Consider the following 20,370-nt stretch of genomic DNA (forward strand, 5'->3'; position numbering starts at 1 on the left):
GGGATCCACATGGAGATATTTCATGTGGCTGAGCTGGGAGGTGGAAGGAGCCAAACCAAGGATGTCCAGACTGTGGGAGCCCAGAGCAGGTGAGGATGGAGAGCCTGTGCAGGAGCCTGACCTGGTTACTGCCTCTCCTCCCAAACTGACAGCTCTTCTGATGCAGGAATTTTATATCCTGTTCTCTGTGGAACTTCAGAATTCTTTGTAAAAAATGAGTCTGGACCTGGACACATCATCTGTTACTGCTCCCAGGCAGGGCTTGCAGCAAACAGCAAACAATCCATCTCAAAGGATTCTGACTCACAATGTCGTGTGAACTCATCTGAGGTTTTAATTCAAGCTTTTTCTCTTTGTGAGGAGCAGAAACTTGATAGAAAACCTGGGGGATAACATGTATAGAGACACCTGCCCGAGGGGCTGAAATGACAGCTCTGATGGAGGAAAGTAAAAAGCTTTGATATCAGCTGTTAAATCTCAATATTGATTATTGAGATTTATAGTTTAGATTCTCTGGGGATTTCTGCCACCTCCTTAGCAGGCAGTGGGGGCACAAAGCAGAGGAACCATCCTGATTCACAGCAGTGCAACACTCACAGGCCATCCTTTCTCCAGGGACAAACAGGGAGGATTAAATTGTGCTGCTTCTGACAGGATGAAAACTCTGTTTGACAGAGCTGCTGGGGACAGAGGAGGAGAGCTGGGACCTCTGTGCACTGCAGAGACCTTGGTTCGATCCATCATGTCCCACATTCTCTCAGCCTTTCCTGAAGGCTTCTCACAGCTCTCCGTGGGGTGTAGATATTCCTGTGGAACATGAAAGGCCCCTGAAATCAGATATGGAGTCCTGTTGTGGGCTGCTTTGATTTTCTCCTTGCTTGGGAGAGGTAGGAAAGGCATATTTTTACTGGTTTTTAAGACCTTTCAGATCCAGAGGACATTGGGCATTGCACAGGAACAGGCTCTCATTAAAAGTCTCTTAAGCATGGAATGTGGCTGGAAGGAGATTAAAGGAAATAGATGAATTTAGCAAAGTGCTTAGACAGAAAAGGAGAGAGAAATAAAGTTGGAGATCCTTATTGTTCTTTCAGATTGCGAGCAGGTGTGCATTAATTCAAAGAGTTCACTTTCTTTGCTGTATGATCTGTAGATAATAAACTCTAAATCATCTAAAACGATGCAGTTTTCCTGACTGCAAATATCTGCATATTTTATATTTAATCTTGTACAAATGTTTGCATACTCTGATCTTGATCAGATGCTGTTGGCTCTGCCCTGATAAAATACAGTTGTGGTGGGAGCCTGCAAAGGCTCCACTCACAAAGCAAACTCTGTGGCTGTCCTGGCTCCAAGAGTGGCTTCTGCTCCCACTGGCACCTGCATGGCCCTGAGCACCTCCTTGAATTCCTCTGCTGCTTGTCTGAATTGAAAGTTGTGTGAGAGATGAGTTCTGGGAGCTGTGTCTGTGCTCTGACCGTGAGACTCCTGATCCTGGGAGCCTCAAACACAGTGGTGGGATTATTTATATCATTATATCATTATTTCCTGCTGACATTGCCCTGCCTCAGGTGACAAGAGTGAGAGTTTGCACAAGGGAGACTCACAGAAAGGTGTGTTCTGGGTAGCTTCAGTCACTTGGATTAACCAATTTACTGCTTATTCCATTAGCTGTGTTCTGTCTGTCTGGTTATTTCTGACCTCCTTTTTTAGAGAAAAACCAAGTTACTCCGTGTGTTGTAACTTCAGAAATTCAACAACATTAATATTAATATTAATATCAATATTATTAATAATAATAATAACTAATAAATATTAAGTAGGTTTTCCTGTGCAACAAACTATCTGTGTAGGTTGCTACATTACCTCTTTCAGAATTTAAAGTGTTGCTGGATCCAGTTTTAGGAAGTGTTTTTCTCGTGAAGCTTTTGCTTTCAATGATGAAAATGATGAATTAGACTCGGTATCTCTGTGTGTGGGCCCAGGCTGTATTTGCTGTGCACCATTGAGATTGCTCTAGAAATGTAAGCAAATTCCTCAGAGGTTTTTATGATGCTTTTCTTCTACAAATATTAATGCCCAACCTGATTCAGAGCCTGGAGAATGGCAATGCCACCTTCTTCCAAATTCCACTGGCCACAAAGGAATTCCTTGAGATAATCCCTGCCCAGCACTGGAAAACTCAGGACAAAGTTGATGTGGCTTCACCACCTTCAGCAGCACTGGATAGTAACAAATGTGGAGATAAAAGCATGAACAGAAGTTGGGTGGAAGACTGAGATGTTCCCTCAGAATCTTTTCCAGCTTCTGGCAGTCTGTGCATCCAGAATTTCCTGTGTCAAATGGTTCATGGTGCCTTTATGACTTTGTCTTCCATGGTTTGTATGAATATACAGCTGCTTCAGCATTCCTTGTACCCTGCATTGAGAAGGGCTGCAAGTTTAACTACAGCCTCATTTATTTTAAGTCTAAAAATTAAAAAATTATCACAACTCCCCCTGATTCTTTGATTTTAGAGATCAGAATAATCTTTACTCCCTTGAAGGCCAGTCCTGCTTCCACAACCCTGTGTTTTCCTACTGTCCTTCCTTCTCCTGGTGGGAACTGTGGAAGGCATCCAGCCTATCTTACACAAGTTATTTTGGAAATCTGTCACCTGTACATGTCCAAGCAGACAGTAACATCTGGCTTGTCCTTGCTCTGTGTGTGCATTGACTCCTTCAGGTTTAAGATGCCTGACCACTTTCCACAGAATTTGTGTTGACTCCTCTCCACTGCTCTGTATTTAACCTTTGCCCACCAATTCTACTCTGGTTTTAGAGTTTCTCTGACCTTGTCCAGGACAGCTCATCCCTTGCTTGTGTCATTCATCAGATCTCTTGTAAATCCTGAAGATCCCTTTGCCTTTTCTCCGTTTCACACAGCAATACCTTTGCACCATGTTCTCCTTCCTGAGTCAGCACCTGGATGTGAATCAGACACCCCTGGGCTACAGAAAACTTCACAGCCTTGGCTTTACAGCTGCCACTTGAAATTCATCAACCCTCCCAACAAACCTGGGCGAGCTCAACAGCCTTTAATGAAACTCTGTCTGCTCAAGGGCTGAATTTCTGACTTTACATTCACCCAATGGCTCTTGCTCTGCACTGCCTGTTCTCTCTGTCCCCCAGAAGGGATTCATGGATTTTTGGCCAATGGGGGCCCTTGGGATGAGCATGTGGAATGGCAAGAACAAACAGTGAGCAGTTATCCTGAAGTTCTGGTTTTTAAACAATTAAGGTCATATCCTGGGACTGCTCTGGAGTCACTGAGCCTCTGCCCTGAGCTCCTGCTGCTTCTGAACCCCTGGGAAAGGGAAGGGCTCAGGGCTGATCACACCTTTCCTGGGAAGGGTGATGAGTGGTCTAAGTAGTCAGTGAAGCCACTGCTGCCGTCTGGAATACCTGACAAGGGATTAAAGATGTTTTAACTGAGATGGAGGATACTAAAATGAGGATGGGGACTGGCAAGAGGGGATTTTGGGGAGGTAGGATGCCTGGCAGGTCTGTTGGCACAGGGACAGTCAGTAGTTTGTATGTGGAATTTGGGAATGTTGTGGCTGTGCTCTCAAGCAGTGAGAGATTTGTGCTGTTATATCAGGCTCTTAAACTCTTCAGTAGAACCTTCCACTTCCTTATTTCCTCTCCCTGTGAACTTGGGAAACTTTGGTGCCTGGGAGCAGAGGCACTGCATGGCAAAGGGAGAGGAGCCACATTCCCACTCCACTCCTTGACAAGTGCACTTTTCTGGGATGTCAGTGCTGGAATCCCACTGCCAGGCAAAGTCCAGGTCCTGGCTCAGGGTTGTTATTCTGAGATAACAGCAACAGCTCTGCTGAGCCCAGCACTGTCCCCTGAGCTGGGTGCTGCCTGAACATCCCTGTCAGACTTTTGCTGACCTCTGAGCCTGTTCCTGTCCATGCAAATTTTGGCACATCTTGAGCTTCAGAGCTTGTGCCCAGCGTGTGCTGGTGCTGGCAGGGACATCCACCCCCATGAACAGGTTGGTTCACCAAAGTGTCTTGGGTTTCAAGCACCAGGTGAGCCAGGCAAAGCCCTCAAGCTGCTTCATCATGGGTTGGTCTCAGTGCCTTGGGTCAATCTTGTGTCCCTCAGCTTCCTCCAGCTCAGGTCTGCCTTCAGCAGCCTCTGGGCAGTGTTTGAGCCAGGCAGGGCTCTGAGCTGTGCAGTCTGAGCAGCTCTCTGGAGCTCATTAAGCTGTGTTAATTGGAGTTTCTAGGGCTGAACCTGGCCCCAAAGCTCTGTCTCTCTTTCCAGGATTGCCTCTTTATTTCTTGGCTCACTGGGACAGCTCCTGTTTCTGTCCTCCAGTTCAGCAGTGACAGGAGGGAGAGATTCTTCTCACCCACTTGGTTTCCAAGGTTCAATCCTTGTGTGATCCACAATGGTTCCAAGGTTCTTGGGTAGTTTGCAGATCTCTGGGTGAGCCTGTGTGTTAGTTAATTGTCTTTGTTCTTAATTACATGTGTGTGAGCACATCTGGGGGTTGTGGGCTCCTGTGGGAATGGGTACAGGCTGCTGTGGGATTGGGCCAGCAGAGCTGTGCTCCAACCCCTGGATAGGCTGGGCTGACTACAGGGAGATCTAGAAAACAGCTCAGGAACAGCTCAGGAGCACAGTTTATATTTCTACAAAGCACATGGGGAACTCAAATCATGGCTGCAGGGCTTGACTTGCATCCTCCATCATGAAGGAGAAGTGTCCAAATAGAAAGGTTCCAGAATATTTCCATTGATATGCCTGGTTTGGACATTTCTGGGGGCAGAGCCAGGGGTTGAGGCTCTCTGTGAGTCTGGGTTTGGGAATCAGGTGGCATTCCTGGGGCTGCTCCCAGTTTTCAGCCCCCAAATCCTGTATCAAAGTAAAATAATTTCTCTGTGATTTCAAGCATCCTGCAGATACCAGGTTAGTTTTGCAAGAGAAATATTGTCTTGCCATGGAAAGTGAAACCATTTGTCTCCAATATTTGTGACATTTTTCAGCTGAATTGCATTAACACATAAATGCATTGCCGTTGCATTTGGCAGGACATTTTTATTTGACCTTTCCTGTATTTTTTCAGCAAGGCTATGTTTTCCAGCAAAACTCAAGCTTGAGGACGCAGGTGGTCACTGGTGGTGTCCTCCCACTGGCCTTTCCAAGCTGTGGGGTGTGGTAACAGTGCACACAGACCCTGGGAAGGAGCTGGCTCCTGCTTTTTGGAGTGGCACAGAGCTGTGACACAGAGAGCAGCAGCCAGGGCTCTGTGTGTGACACTGGCTGGGCTGTGACCCATGAGTGGGTGCTGTCATGTTCTCTCCTTGGAGCCAAGAGAACTTCCCATGGGGCTGCTGGTGACAACACACTCAGGTTTCTCCTCCTCCTCCCCATGGCATCAGTGTGGGGCTTTGCCCTGGTGGGTGGTGGGAATGGGATGCCATATCTAATCAATCTAATCAATCTGTATTGATTTCTGAGCTGGTAAAATATCCCAACCCGCAACTTCCTGAATATCCCTCCCTTCTTCACCTTTTCCACGATGGTGATCTTTGAATCATCACAGAATCCCAAACTGGTGTGGGTTGGGAAGCTTTAGGGACCACCCAGCGCAGTCCTGTGCCATGGACAGGGACACCTCAGGGCAGCTCAGAGCTCCTGTCCAGCGTGACCCTGACTGATCCCAGGGGTTAATCCTCAACTCACCGCCTCTCCCGCTTCTTTCCTTCCAGCCTGACCGGGAAGGAAGCTCTGACCCACTTCCCATCGCTGGGCGGCCCGGGGGGCTCGGGCCCGGCTCAGGGGCACGTGAAGCAGTGCGAGCTGCTCCAGCTGTCCCGCAAGCAGAAGCGGCTGTGCCGGAGGGAGCCGGGGCTGGCGGAGACGCTGCGGGACGCGATCCGCCTGGGCATCCTGGAGTGCCAGTTCCAGTTCCGCAGCGAGCGCTGGAACTGCAGCCTGGAGGGCCGGCCCAGCCTGCTCAAGAGAGGTACAAGGTAGCTGGTGTGCGGGGGAGCCCTGGATGGGTTAAACCTCACATGGAGCAGAGTGAGACACAATCACATCTCCCATCATCTCCCATCATCTCCCATCATCTCCCATCATCTCCCATCATCTCCCATCATCTCCCATCATCTCCCATCATCTCCCATCTCCCATCATCTCCCATCATCTCCCATCATCCCCCATCATCTCCCATCATCTCCCATCTCCCATCTCCCATCATCTCCCATCTCCCATCATCTCCCATCTCCCATCATCTCCCATCATCTCCCATCATCTCCCATCATCTCCCATCATCTCCCATCATCTCCCATCATCTCCCATCTCCCATCATCTCCCATCTTCCATCATCTCCCATCATCTCCCATCTTCCATCATCTCCCATCATCTCCCATCATCTCCCATCATCTCCCATCATCTCCCATCATCTCCCATCATCTCCCATCATCTCCCATCTCCCATCATCTCCCGTCATCCCCCATCATCTCCCATCATCTCCCATCATCTCCCATCTCCCATCATCTCCCATCATCTCCCATCTCCCATCATCTCCCATCTCCCATCATCTCCCATCATCTCCCATCATCTCCCATCATCTCCCATCATCTCCCATCATCTCCCATCATCTCCCATCATCTCCCATCTCCCATCATCCCCCATCATCTCCCATCATCTCCCATCATCTCCCATCATCTCCCATCATCTCCCATCATCTCCCATCATCTCCCATCTCCCATCTCCCATCATCTCCCATCATCTCCCATCTCCCATCATCCCCCATCATCTCCCATCATCTCCCATCTCCCATCATCTCCCATCATCTCCCATCTCCCATCTCCCATCATCTCCCATCTCCCATCATCTCCCATCTCCCATCATCTCCCATCTCACTGGGAGCACCAAGAGCTCTGTCTCACCCTGCCATGGGAGCTGGGCAGCTCGGGCTGCTTTGCCACAAAACAAGCCTTGTCCTCCTCTTCCCAGCATGGTTTGTCAGGACTGGGAGGTGGGAGGAGGTTCCACATCCCTGGCTCCTTGCAGTGAGCTCCCTGCTCAGCTGGGGTGATGCTGTGGGAAATCAGGGTCAGCAGGGCACAGTTAAAGGAAAAAAAATCCCTTTAGTGCCTTGGATATTGGTTTATGTAAACCTCTGTTATTCTCAAATACAAAATTTAAATTTATCTGCATGCACACATCTCAGTGCATGTTGACAAATCTCTCCTAAGACTATTTTACAGAAATTTGGAGAAATTTGGGCAGAGTGGACAGAAGACCCACTGGTTTTTTGTTTCCCAAAATGCTTTAGATGAAGAAATTGTCCTGTAAGGTCTGGATTTGGGGTAGAAGGGAACATAAACCCTTCCAATGCTCGAGAAAAATTCAATTAAGATGGACACTGAAATGATTTCTTAACAAAAATTTGCAGAGAATGCATATAGGGTTTACCAGACCTGTCCTGATCCAACCAAAGCCTGATTACAGAGTTTCAGCCTTTCAATAATTCTATTAGCACTTACTAAGCTTCAGTCTTCAGATTTATTGAGTTTCAGTCCTTTGATAATGTTTAGCAATTTAACATTTTCAAAAAAAGGACCTGAAGAAGCCAATATTAATTTTGATGAAAATCAATGCTAATTTTAGTTAATATTTGGATCAAAACTTTTTAATGTTTTCTTTTAAAATTATCAATTTTTGTTACATTAAATATCAACTTAATATCTTATTGTCAGCACATGCAAGATCAGATTTCCTTCATTGCAAGGCTCTAGTGTGAATTTTTTAGCAGGCAGTGGAAGGAGCTTGATCATTTGAATGTCTTTCTCTCATCTGCACCTTCATCAACCTCAAAGAACTTGAAAATGACAATTGAATAATCCTCATCTTCAAATAGCTGAAAAACATTTAATTATCTGGCGGTGGCATGCCTTAACATTTCCATGGGCTCCTGACTGACAAAATAAAATATCACCTGTAATTTCAAACCTGTTTTGGCAGATGGGGATAAGTGTTTGAAAGCTTTTATTACACAATCTTAAGGATCAAATGATGATTTAATACAGCCAGGTATGCTGTGTGCACCCCCTGTGTGACAGGACACTTGTCTGGGAGCAATTATTAGTTCTCATTTTCCTTTAGCTTGCAGAGGGGTTTGTTTCTTTCATAAAGAACAGGAATGGTTTCAGCTGCCACTTTTGAGCAGTTTGTGACATTTGTTGGAACTTTCTTGGAAATTGTTGGTCATGCAACTCTCCCCTGTCACCCAGTAGTGACGAGGTGTTTTAGAAATGTTTAAAACATTTGATATCTCCATGGTGCTAGAGAAATCACAAAGAAAAATACACATTTTTAGTAGTCTAAATGGTCTTAGGAGTGCAAGAGAGTGAAAAAGGTCCTTCCCATTGAGATGGGGCATTTTTGCAACAGGTGAAAAGCCACATTCGATTTGCAATCACAACAGACAAACTGCTGTTACTGATCTGGATCAGCAGTGCTTTTTTTACTTCTAGAGATGCCAAAAAACAAACAAGCAAAAAATGAGCCAAGGGTTTTTCTGGTTCTTGAAATGCCAGATTTATTTGACCAGTCTGCACCATTTGTTGCTCTTGATAGTTCTCTGGGTACAACTGGGAAACTCCTTTTGCACAACCTGCAGCTTTCTGTGGCCACTGACACTGAGGACAGCTCCTCAGTGATGCATCCAAAATCCTCCTGCATTCCTTCTCCACTTCTTTAGAGATCCATGGAAATAGCTACAGTTTAAATGATTTCAAGTTGCACAGGGGCAGTTGGTGTCTTTATAAAACATGTAAAGCAGTGATGATCTTTTGGTGTCCTGGGTGTGCCATTAAGGGCTGCTGGAAGTCAGGTGAAGCAGGATTTCATCTCAACTCAGTGATCTGGGGAAATAAATACCTTTAGCAAAGAGGTCAGAGCCAGCCACTCACAAAACCCTTCTTGAGAAATGAACCCTCTGCAACCTTCCATCCCTTCATCCATCCCTTTGCCTCCTGCTGGTTGGACCCTGACCTCCCAGCAGTGGCTTCACTGTTGTCATGAGGAACCCAGGAATGGTGCAACAGAGGAGTGATGACTCACAGACACAGAATTTCCATGATGGGAGATTTGAAGAAATCAGCTGGAAAAAGCCCTGAGCAGCTGGCATTGGAGCCAGCCCTGCTCTGAGCAGGAGGTTGTTCTAAAGACCTCGAGAGCCCTTCCATCCTTAATCTTTCTATACTTCTATGGCTTTTTTTGGTTGGTTGGTTTTGCTGTTGTTTTCAGAGAGATGCCTCCTCCACCTGCTCTGAAATGCTCACACTCCTTCTCTACAGCATTGAAAAACCTCTGACCCTGAGCATCTTTCCTTTGGCAGAGTCACCCCATGGCTAAACTCCTCCTGTTAAAATTTTCCCTGTGGTCTGGAGCACACCACAGCACACAACAGTGGTGCAGCAAAATCCTTCTGTATTTATAGGCTGCTGAGCTAAGAAATCCTTCTGGAGAGCTCAGGGCAAGGCTTGGACACATGGAAGGCCCTACCAGAGGGAGCTGGTTTGCTGCAGCCTCATGAAATTCATCTCTGTGCTGGATGTTTGCAGCCAAACTGCCCAGCAGAGACATCTACACTCAGATGTTCCCCCTGCACCGAGAGTTTCAGATTCACTTTGTCCCTGACAGGACACTCACTGGGGTCAGGGGAGTGACCCATCCCCATCCCCATCCCCATCCCCATCCCCATCCCCATCCCCATCCCCATCCCCATCCCCATCCCCATCCCCATCCCCATCCCCATCCCCATCCCCATCCCCATCCCCATCCCCATCCCCATCCCCATCCCATCCCATCCCCATCCCCATCCCCATCCCCATCCCCATCCCCATCCCCATCCCCATCCCCATCCCCATCCCCATCCCCATCCCCATCCCCATCCCCATCCCCATTCCCATCCCCATCCCCAGCCCCATCCCCAGCCCCATCCCCAGCCCCATCCCCATCCCCAGCCCCGGAGGGCCTGGAATTGGCTCCAGACCCCACTGCCTGTGGTGACAGGAGCTCTGTTGTCACTGTGGGAGGACAGATAGCAGGACACATGGAGTTACCTCTGTTCAGATCCCAAATTGTGCTCCTTGGAGCTGATTGCTGCCATTTGTGGTGTGTCCTCCTGAAAATCCAGCTCCAGCAGCTGCTCTGCCACACTTTCCACAAGGGCTGAAGGACAACTTTAACTTCCCTCATTTGTTTTGTGAGTTAACCATTAAATGGTGATTGATTCCTCATGACAAAGTGGAGGAATCATCTTAGACTTTTCAGACAAGCATTTGGCAGCCTGGTGATGGTGAAGCTTTGTTTGAAGGGGAAGGAGACGTTTCAAAGTCTGCTGGGTATCTGCAGTAGCTGCTGTCTGCAGTGGCCTGACCACAGCAATGGCCTCTGATTTCCAGTGGGCTGAAAACTGGCCAGGACTTACATGGGGAAACCAAAGCATCAGAAATAGCAGGAGCAGTGTGGTGATCCACAGAGTCAGATTTAGCAGGGGCTGTGGAGCCAACGGGGCCTGCTGGCTCCTCATGGCATGGGAAAGGGCCTCTGGAATGTTCTCCTCCCTTCTGGGATCAGTGTGTCAGAGGGGATGTTGGAAATCTGGTAAGCATTTGGAGATTGGCTGCTAGAATGATTTAGGATCTCAAGTATCAGTTATCCTCTCTTAGCTCCTTTGGAGAGGGTTAGACATGGTTTGAAAATGTATAAACATCGTCCTGCCATCCACAATCTGCACTGACCATGTCCCATTCCAGCTTTTACAAAACTTTTGGTGGATTTGGTGACATTCTTTCATTATTTTTAGAGTACCCTGAGAAATTTTGTGGAGGATCATCAACCAGAAAGATTAATTGCAAATTATTGCCCCAGTGGTTATGACAACCAAAATGGTGAGGCAGGAAGCAGATTGTTGGTTGATCTCCTTGATCTCCTCCGTATTTCCCCAACTCTCCCCTCATGTTTGTGATCCTGGTAGATCTTTATCTAAAATTCTGCAGTTCCAAAGAGCTCCTGTGAGATCTGTTGAAGCTGCTAATGAAGCCTCACCATCATGTTCATGATTAGTCACATTTTTCACTCTTTCATTTCATCAGGAGAACTCTTTGTCCTGCTCTCTTGGTCATGTTTATGGTGGACATCACTCAGATTTCAGCACTTAGTGCTCTGATCCACTGTTGCAGCTGGATGGGAATTCTCTGAGGGAACAGAATGATGGAGAGATGTGAGGTTGGACTTGGTGAATTTTAGAGGTGACTTCCAACCTTTGCTCCAGGCAGGGCTCAGTGCAAGTCTAGATCAAGTCTCTGTGGTTGTCTCTCTCTATTCCATTATTGGGGAAAACAGATTCTGATGTGGAAGGAAATCTGGAATTTTCCCATGTGGAAGATTTGTTTGCTTCATTATATTTTATTCCATGTGATGTGTAAGTGCTCTATCTTCCCCAAACCAGTTTTTTCTATACCATTTTTTCTTACCCATTCATGCACTCAGAGCTATTGATCAGTAACTTGTCTCTCTTCCTTGCACTATTTCCTAAATTTTGGACTTGTTAACAATTTCCCATTAATATTTTTTTTCCCTGCAAATGAACTCTAGAGGAAATATTAAGATTTCCCTCAGGATGGAATAGGAGAGGAGGTAAATATAAACAAATAAGTAAAATATTTTGGCATTTGGTTCAGGTTTGTGTCAGTCAGAGTTTCTGTAGCTTCTGTGAAGCTCATGGGTATCAATATTCCTGTTTCTGCCTGATCTCATGTCTCCACACTGAATTTTCATTCAACTGTACTTTGTTTCTTGGTTAAAATGTCATAGTCACACCATGGCCTCAGGGATTGTAGCCAAGCTGGGAATCCTGCTTTGGGGAGGAGAACAGCTTCAGAGCACTCCCCCACAGTCACTGGGAGTAGACAATTTACAGGGAATTCAGAAAATCCACACATGTGTGTGAGTTTTCCTTCTTGCCAAGATGTCCTTCAACATGGAACCCTTCTTATTCCTACATGTGGTCTTTTCATGGAAAATAGTGCTACAGTCACAATTATAAACATTTTAAAATAACAGGTTGTATTTTAAGACACTTTTTCAGTCTCTACTACAGATTTCCTGATTTTATGGCACAACGTGATTTCAGTGATGGTCTGTAATTGCACCAATCAGATCCGTGCTGGGGACAAACTGAGCTTGGTGGCTGCCACTTTTTGCAGTTGGGTGTTTCCCCAGGACTGTTTGTCTCTTGCCACCCTTCCCTTGTCCACGTTGAACCAGTCATGGTGAGCCCGGGGTGTCACTGCAGGGATCTCCTCAATCTGTGCTCCTCTGCTGGAGACGCTGTGGGAACACCAGAGGACTTTTGTCTCTTGGTACTTCTAATTACTGTGCTTGGGTTTAGTCCATGGACAGGCAGGAGAGGCAGGGAGCTGCCTTTCCTGCTCCTCCAGTCTCCCAATCCTTCTCCCATGCAGGTTTTAAGGAAACAGCCTTCCTGTACGCGGTGTCCTCGGCCGCCCTGACGCACTCGCTGGCGCGGGCGTGCAGCGCGGGCCGCATGGAGCGCTGCACCTGCGACGACTCCCCGGGCCTGGAGAACCGCAAGGCCTGGCAGTGGGGAGTCTGTGGGGACAACCTCAAGTACAGCACCAAGTTCCTGAAAAAGTTCCTGGGGCAGAAGAGGATCGGCAAAGACCTGCGGGCCAAGGTGGACATCCACAACACCAACGTGGGCATCAAGGTAGGAGCTGCACCGGCAGGCCTGGGACGAGCTCTGGACTCAGTGCAAGTCTTCCAACCCTTCCTGTGTGTGAGGGGGTGTTCACTGCCCTGCTCACAAACCACACCTGTTCACCTGTGTGTCCTGGGCCTTGTGGTGCTGAGAGTCCCTGGGAAGTCTCCTGAGCTCTCGTGTGAGGAGATGCATGTTGAGTGGCAGAGGAACATCCTGTGTCCTCCAGTGGTCCCAGGGTTGGTGACAGGGAGACACAGCACAGTGAGAGCTGTGAAACCCCACAGCTGAATGGCTCCAGGGGTTATGCCAGGGCCACAGGGGGTTCTGAGAACAGCTGGAGCTTAGAACTGCTGGCATGTGTGAAGCAGATTAAAGACTGAAACTCTTGAGATCAGTTTTGAGTCTGCTGACCTTGCTATGGAACCAGGCCTGTCACAGGTTTGGGTCAGAGACACCATCAGATTTAACCTGTATTATGATATAATAATATATATATATATATATATATATATATGCAGATATAACCATGCATTTTAACCTGTAGGTTACAGGCTGCCTTGTCTTCTGTTTACTGAGTCAAACTGATTGTTTCATTAGAGCACTGCCTTCATTTGAATACACCAAAAGGAAGCCACCGTGTTGGAGATACTCAGTTTTATGATTGACTACTCCTACTGTGCCAAACAGAATTAGTAAGGGCTTATTTAAGAATTTGGAATTCAGCTGGTTGTCCTCAGGCTATCCACTCTGTGGCTCACCTGTCAACTCCATAACCATTCCTCTGCTTTGGTGGGTTTTTATTTATTTTGTTTTTGGGTTTTTTTTTCTCTGTTTTGTTTTGTTTTTGTTTTGTTTTGTTTTTTCTGGATTTTTTTTTAGTTTTGTTTTTTTAATTATTAACATCTTTTTCCTCCATAGAATAGAAATAATGCCAATTAAACAGAGGTGCTTGCAGCTGTCTGCGATCTGGGGCGTTGCCTCTACCACAGCTATAGGTCCTGGCAGGTAATAACCACAGCTATAGGTCCTGGCAGGTAATAACCACAGCTCTCGTTCCCCATCAGGCGGTGAAGAACGGCCTCAAAACCACCTGTAAGTGCCACGGCGTGTCGGGCTCCTGCGCGGTTCGGACCTGCTGGAAGCAGCTCTCCCCTTTCCACGAGATCGGGCGGCTCCTCAAGCTCCGCTACGACGACGCCGTCAAAGTCTTCAGCACCAGCAACGACGCCGTGGGGCACTCGGAGCTGGCGGGGCCGCACAGACACGGCCCCTCGGCCAAGCAGCCCCTCCTGCCCCGTCCCACAGACCTGGTGTACGTGGAGGACTCGCCCAGCTTCTGCCGGCCCAGCAAATACTCGCTGGGCACCGCCGGCAGGACCTGCTCCCGGGAGGGCAACTGCGACAGCATGTGCTGCGGCAGGGGCTACAACACCCAGAGCCGCCTGGTGACCTTCTCCTGCCACTGCCAGGTGCAGTGGTGCTGCTACGTGGAGTGCCAGCAGTGCATGCAGGAGGAGGTGGTGTACAGCTGCAAGCAGTAGGGCCGGAGCCCGAGGGGCGAGGAGAGGCGGGGAAGCAGCAGGGGGACAGGGACACGGCTCTGCTGAGCGCAGAGGAAGCACCGAAGGCGGGCTGTGCTCCTCTGCCTCGGCCATGAGATGCTGCAGCCTGGGGAGAGCCCCTGCGGCTTTGTCGGGTGTGGGGTCAGGACAGAGCGGGGGGGATGTGGGGACGGTGCAAACGCTGGTGCAGCCACAAATGTCCCTCGAGCTCAAACCTGCACTCACCTCTGCGGGAGCATCCTCCTTCTCCGCGGCCCAGGTGCTCTCCTGGAAATGCATTGGGGTGGTGACACCGGGACACTGAGGGCTCTCAGTGCCCTGGCTCCTGCAGAGAAGAGAATGAAGGGACTGGGGAGGCGACAGCCGGACACTGGCTCCAGGTGTGGCAGGGACAGCCAAGGCAGAAGGGTCCTGGCAGTGGGGGATTGCCAGTGCCATTCCTGGGGAGCTGGCTGAACCCTTCCTGCTGTGAGATCACCGACACAGTGCTGAATAACCTCATTTTGGCACAAGAGTTGTGCCTCAGAAATACCAGTTTACAAACAAAGGGAGCTCACATCCGTCACCTCCCAGGTCTGTAAGTTTGGATATTGGACTCCAGGTGTGTTTTAACCACGTTTTAACCTTGCTGTTCCAGGTCACCTGGAATTGCTCTGTGACAGTGTTTGAGCCACAGCTGAGGGCTGTGGAGTCTGCAGCACATGGCCTCAAAGGGGGGGATTTTTGTGGTGGAGATCCGGGGTGATGGTGCCAGTTACTCATCTCTCTTCCTCCTCCCCCCCAGTTAATCAATCACCTTTCTGTCTCATGTGCAGCCCACTCTGCCTGGTGCCCGAGGTGTGCCACACCCCACAGTCCTGTGCCAGTGACAGATAAAGCTTCTGAAAGGGAATTAGGAGCCACAGGAACTGGGGCATCTGGAAAATGAGCAAGTCATGAGTGACAATCCCTGCCCTGAGAAGTTGGGTTTGTCCAGCCCCTGCAGGCGTGAGGGCAGGTGACCCAGGGAAAAGAGCACAGGCTGTTAAAGAGTCATGAGCCCTGACTTTGAACCTTGTTTTTCCCTCTGATTTTTAGCTGAACACACCAGACACAGCCTGTTCAGTTCTTGTGGCTGTGATTTAGTGAGCAGTTTTGGGAATGGCAGTGAGGCCCCCCTGACCTGGCCACCAGGTGAATGTAGGTGTAGCACAACCTCTCTGGGTGTTCAGCACTCTGACAGTGTATTTTCCTGCTCCAGGGTTTTCCTGGTTAATCCTGCAGTGGCTCTGGATTGTCCCTGAGGTAACAAATCTGTATTTATTCAAGTCTTGGCAATGGGTACAAACCAGCCAGAGTGGAGATGGGCTGGTGCTGCAAAGAATACGGGAATCCTTAAGCTCAAATCAAAATTCACTGGCAGGGTAAGGGGTGTGAAGATGCTGCTTTGGGTTGCTAGATGGAAGAAGAATTTCAGGCAGAATTGGGCTGAATTCCAATAGGATGGAGCTCTCCTCAGAGCTGTGGGATCTGCCCTGTGTGCTCAGCTCTGCAGTGTGGATCTGCTGGAGTTGGGCAGCTCAGCCACTCATTTACAGCTGCTCTGAGCAATTCCTCCTCAGTGAGGAGCGTGTGCTCACGCTCTCTTTACCTTGACTTTGTTGCCCTTTTGGTTTTTACAACTATTTTTGACTTCTGCTCCCTCCAGGGCTGGCACAGAGCAGTCTCAGAGCAGATCAAGCCATTAACTGGCTGTTTGGAGGCCACTCAGACCTTCCCTCTCACCAGCTACAGGTCTTTTAAAGGGCTTATTCCTTTTTATCCCTTTTCTGGCTCAAGTTGACTTGAACTGAATTAAAGAGTTTATGACAGACATAATACTGCAAATAGGCTTAATTAGCCTTAATTTTTTTTTACCTCCTAAATACCTAAGAGCAGACCATTATTTATATGTTGCTTTTAATCCTTTTGGAGCTGAAATCTTCCCACGAGTCTCAATTTTGAGCACTCAATGAAAAAGTTTCCAAATAAGCTAAAATTGGCATCGTTGGTGGAGTGAGCAGGGAACTCTGGCTGAACTATTGATCTCAAACCCTCTGCCCCACTGACCTTGTGCAGCACCAGAGAGGAAGGGAATACCCCATCTCAGGAGGGTCCTTTGGGGTCCCATGTCACCACATGGATCATTCACATTTAAACAGGGACTGTGGCTCAGTGCAAAGAGGTGGGGGGCACAGCTGGACCCCATTTCTTGGGAAGCAAGTGGAGGAGACACCATTCTGTCCTCTTGCTCTTATCAAAGCTGCATGGGAGGGAATTGCTGAATAAGAACTGGACAAAACCAAATTTCAGGGAAAATTAAATTTCTTTATGTACCAAAGGGGACTTTTGGAAACTCTTCATCCTGTGTGGCTCAGAGCTGCTGGACAAGATCTGAGGAAGAGAGTTCATTCTCTGGTACCACAGGGTGGATTTGGACTCAGTGGGATGTGGAAATTTGGCATTGGGCTGGAGTGAATTTGGGTTGTTCACTGTTAAGCCAGGTCTGGACAAGGACATCTGGTGTCCCCAGCTTTGCTCTGGTTAACTCAGAGCCCCTTTCAGCCCCTCCTGACACTGCTGCAAATCCTCCTGTCCAAGCCCTGCCAGGCAGCGCAGCCTCAAGGGCTGGAAACCAAATGATGAACACTGATGGGAGAGAAATAATTTCAAATGCCCCATTTGAGGATTGGGAAAAGACTTGAGCGTAGATTTAGTTTGAAGCAATGCTGATGTTAATCCTTTAGGTGTCCTTCAGCATCTCCTTTAGAGATGGTGCCATGGATAAGGGAGGGACAAAGTTTGCATGGGACAGATATCATGGTGACTTTGGGGTTTTTATTTCATTCAGTCGTCCAGGGTGGTTTTGTTGGGTTGATATTCTGAAATGTGTTTTAATTCAACTGGCAGCAGTGGGAGCAGGGAGCAAAATCTGAGTCTGTTTGGCCTCCTGTATTCTTGAATTGTATTTTCCTGTGAACCAAGACCAAGCAGCATCTTGAGCAAAGCTCTTCTGCCACCTCCTGGAGATCTGGGCTGTGAAGATCTGGAAGTCCATTTGGACCTGGGAGAGCTTTTTAATTGTGCCACACACCTTAAAATGTACTGCAAGTCCCATGGATTAGGTTATATGTGTCAATTACTGGAATGATGGGCTGAAGATACAGGGGGATTGCATTTCAGTCAGAAATCTTCTTGTCAGCAAAGTTGAAACCTCATATCCTGCCTAAAAAAACCCTTTTCCAAGTGCAAATGTACCCCAATGACTACTGATGGTAAAAGTCTGAGCTGCACAGGCTTTGCTGGGAGTGTTTTGGTTTGGACTGAATCTTCTCTGCACCTAAAATCTAGATAACCTGGGAAGAGCCATAGCTCCAATACCCCTAACCAGGGTCCTCACTGCCCACACAGGGGCTACACTGCTCACACAGGTTAGTCCCTGGCCCTGTCACTCTGGACTTCCTAGTCCAGCTTTTATTACCTCTCCTGGTGTGTTGCAGTGCTGGGCTAGGTAGTCATGGATGCAGCATGTCTGTTGCAGAGGGGAAATCCATCCATCCATCCATCCATCCATCCATCCATCCATCCATCCATCCATCCTCCATCCCTTTTTACAAGAGCATGGAGTGACAAGGAGAGGGAGGAATGGCTTCCCACTGCCAGAGGACAGGGTTAGGTGGGACATTGGGAAGGAATTCTTCACTGTGAGGATGAGGAGGCCCTGGCACAGGGTGCCCAGAGCAGCTGTGGCTGCCCTTGGGAGTGTCCAAGGCCAGGTTAGATGAGGCTTGGAGCACCCTAGGACAGTGAAGGGGTCCCTGTCCATGGCAAGGGTGGGATGGGATGAGTTTTATGGTCCCTTCCCAGTCAAACCATTCTGGAATTCTATAAAATGTTTTACTGAAACATTTCTCATGTTTATGGATCCCACCAACCCCAAGTGAGGAGCTGAACCTGCTTGGGAAGAAATCTCATCTCAGGAGGCTGCCCCATCTGATGGTTATATCCCAGGAGTTCCTGGAGGCTTTTCCAGGGATCCATTGCTCTGATGGAAGGACAGGGCAGTGCTGGTGGGCTTTGTTATATAACAAAAAGGGCCATGTAAACCAAGCCCCACCAGTGAGGGGAATAACAAACCCCAGTCCTGCAAGAGTCCCTCTACACCTTGTGTCAGACCTGGAGGCCAATTTGCAGCAATATAATAAAGATGTCACTTGGAAAAAAAAGAGTGTGTGCTTTAAGGGAAGCAAAACTTTTGTCTACCTCAAGATGTACGACTTGTGTGACAAGGAGTATGGGTGTTATTTATATTTCTTGTATTTCCTCTAGAAAGAAAATGGTGCTAGGGGGTTTAAGTTGCATTACAGTCCTGTCCTACTCGTACCTTGTGTTAATTTTTATGTATTCCTTTTTATTATAATGTGCATATTTGTGTTGCACAAGTGTCTGCTTTGCTGTGTTCTTGTCAGTCAATAAATACCAGTTGTTTTTTAAGAATGTTCATTTCTGCCTCTCAGGGAACACCCCTGAGAAATACCTTTGCAGAACCCCATTCCTCCACATTCACATGATGTTATTCCCGTGGTTCTCCTTTTTGCACACCCTGTGCAGGAGATAACTGGGAATGCCCATTCCTGCCTGCCCAACCATAAAGGCTGCCCAGGTGGGCTGAGCTCAGGTGTTCTTGCTTGATGTGACTGGTGAGCCAAACCTCACGCAGGATGTGTCAGTGGCATCTTTCCTGGAGCAGCAAAACAAGTGATGCTCCTTTGCTCTGTCCTTTGTCTCTGTGCCACCTGTGGGTGTGGCAGCTTGTGCAGCTTGGGAACTGAGCTGATGGAAGTGGGGCAGATGTTGTTGAGCCTCAAAGGACTGCAAGGTGCCCCGTGCTCCGCAGGTTTTCCCTGGGGACGCTGTCTCAGGGGAGCTGTGGAGCCCCAGCTCAGTCTTTGCAGGGAGGGATGATGGACTCGTGCTGCAGTGACCAGTGGCTCCTTGCCCTTCATCTTGGGCACACAGGAGCTGCTGGCTCCATGTGGTCCCAAATAGCTCCTCCAGACCTTGGTTTGGCAGCAGGCCACCATGGCATGGTGACATCTCCTCACATTGTGGTGCTCAACACCACCACAAGGCCGAGGAAAGGCCTTGGCCATGGCTGTGTCCAGGGCCCAGGCCAAGCTTGGTGTGGTTAAGGGCACTTCCAGAGCCAACGTGTGCCCAGGCCCAGAGCTTCCAGTCTTGGCCACACCAGAACCACTTCACACTCTGGTTTTCCTTGGGATCCTGTTACTTGGCCCCTCTTTCCCCACCACCAGCTGAATCCTCTGCACAGAATTTCACTTCTGCACTGTCAGAAGGGTGGTGTCAGCCCTAAATGCCAGCACGTGGCTGTCCAACTCTTGGGCCTGTACTGAGTGAAAGTGTCAGGAATATCCCCCAGAAGGGTTGGGCTCTCCTGGATAAAGCATCCCATTGCACTGGGGATGATCAATATTTCAAAACACTCACAGTTCCTCTCCCAACCCTCTTCCCACCCCGACTCTTCAGGCTCTACTCTACCTTTCCCTGCTGTTTTCTTATGTCTGCCCAGCTTGTCCCACAGAATAGTGCAGTCCATGAAAAATCTGCTTCCCTGGAAAGCTGAAGCAGCAGTAGAGCTCTCTGGACAGGCTAAACTGGGTCAGTGGCATTTTCTTGGGGACTGGATGACACCAAGGGGAGCAAACCCCACACTTTGTGTCTGTCACAGGCACTGGCACAGCTCAGGCTTGGGTCAGCCTGGGGACCCCAGGAATGTCCCTTCTCCCCCAAACCAGCACTACTGAAATGGGGTCACCACCATCCCTGGAGGTTCAGGGAAGCCACACAGGTCCCAGGCACCACCCTCTTCACCTGTTCATGGTGAGCATCAGGCTAGTTTTGTATCCTCAGTCATCCCTACTTAATGCTTCTCCTGCCCCAGTGTGGTACCTACAGAATCTCCTGGGTG

General features: G+C 48.6%; 1 protein-coding gene across 1 annotated transcript; it reads left to right on the forward strand.

The window, feature by feature from the left end:
- Nucleotides 1–5,729: 5,729 nt before the first annotated feature.
- Nucleotides 5,730–18,875, forward strand: WNT9B (Wnt family member 9B; the record flags this gene model as incomplete). The annotated part of the gene is made up of 3 exons (XM_023942562.2): nucleotides 5,730–6,021; nucleotides 12,542–12,807; nucleotides 13,866–18,875. Coding segments are annotated over 3 exons (1,035 nt in total), but the record flags the coding sequence as incomplete, so codon positions are not given.
- Nucleotides 18,876–20,370: the final 1,495 nt, after the last annotated feature.

The sequence above is a fragment of the Cyanistes caeruleus genome, chromosome 27 (assembly GCF_971803275.1).
Source record: "Cyanistes caeruleus chromosome 27, bCyaCae1.hap1.1, whole genome shotgun sequence".
NCBI lineage: Eukaryota > Metazoa > Chordata > Aves > Passeriformes > Paridae > Cyanistes > Cyanistes caeruleus.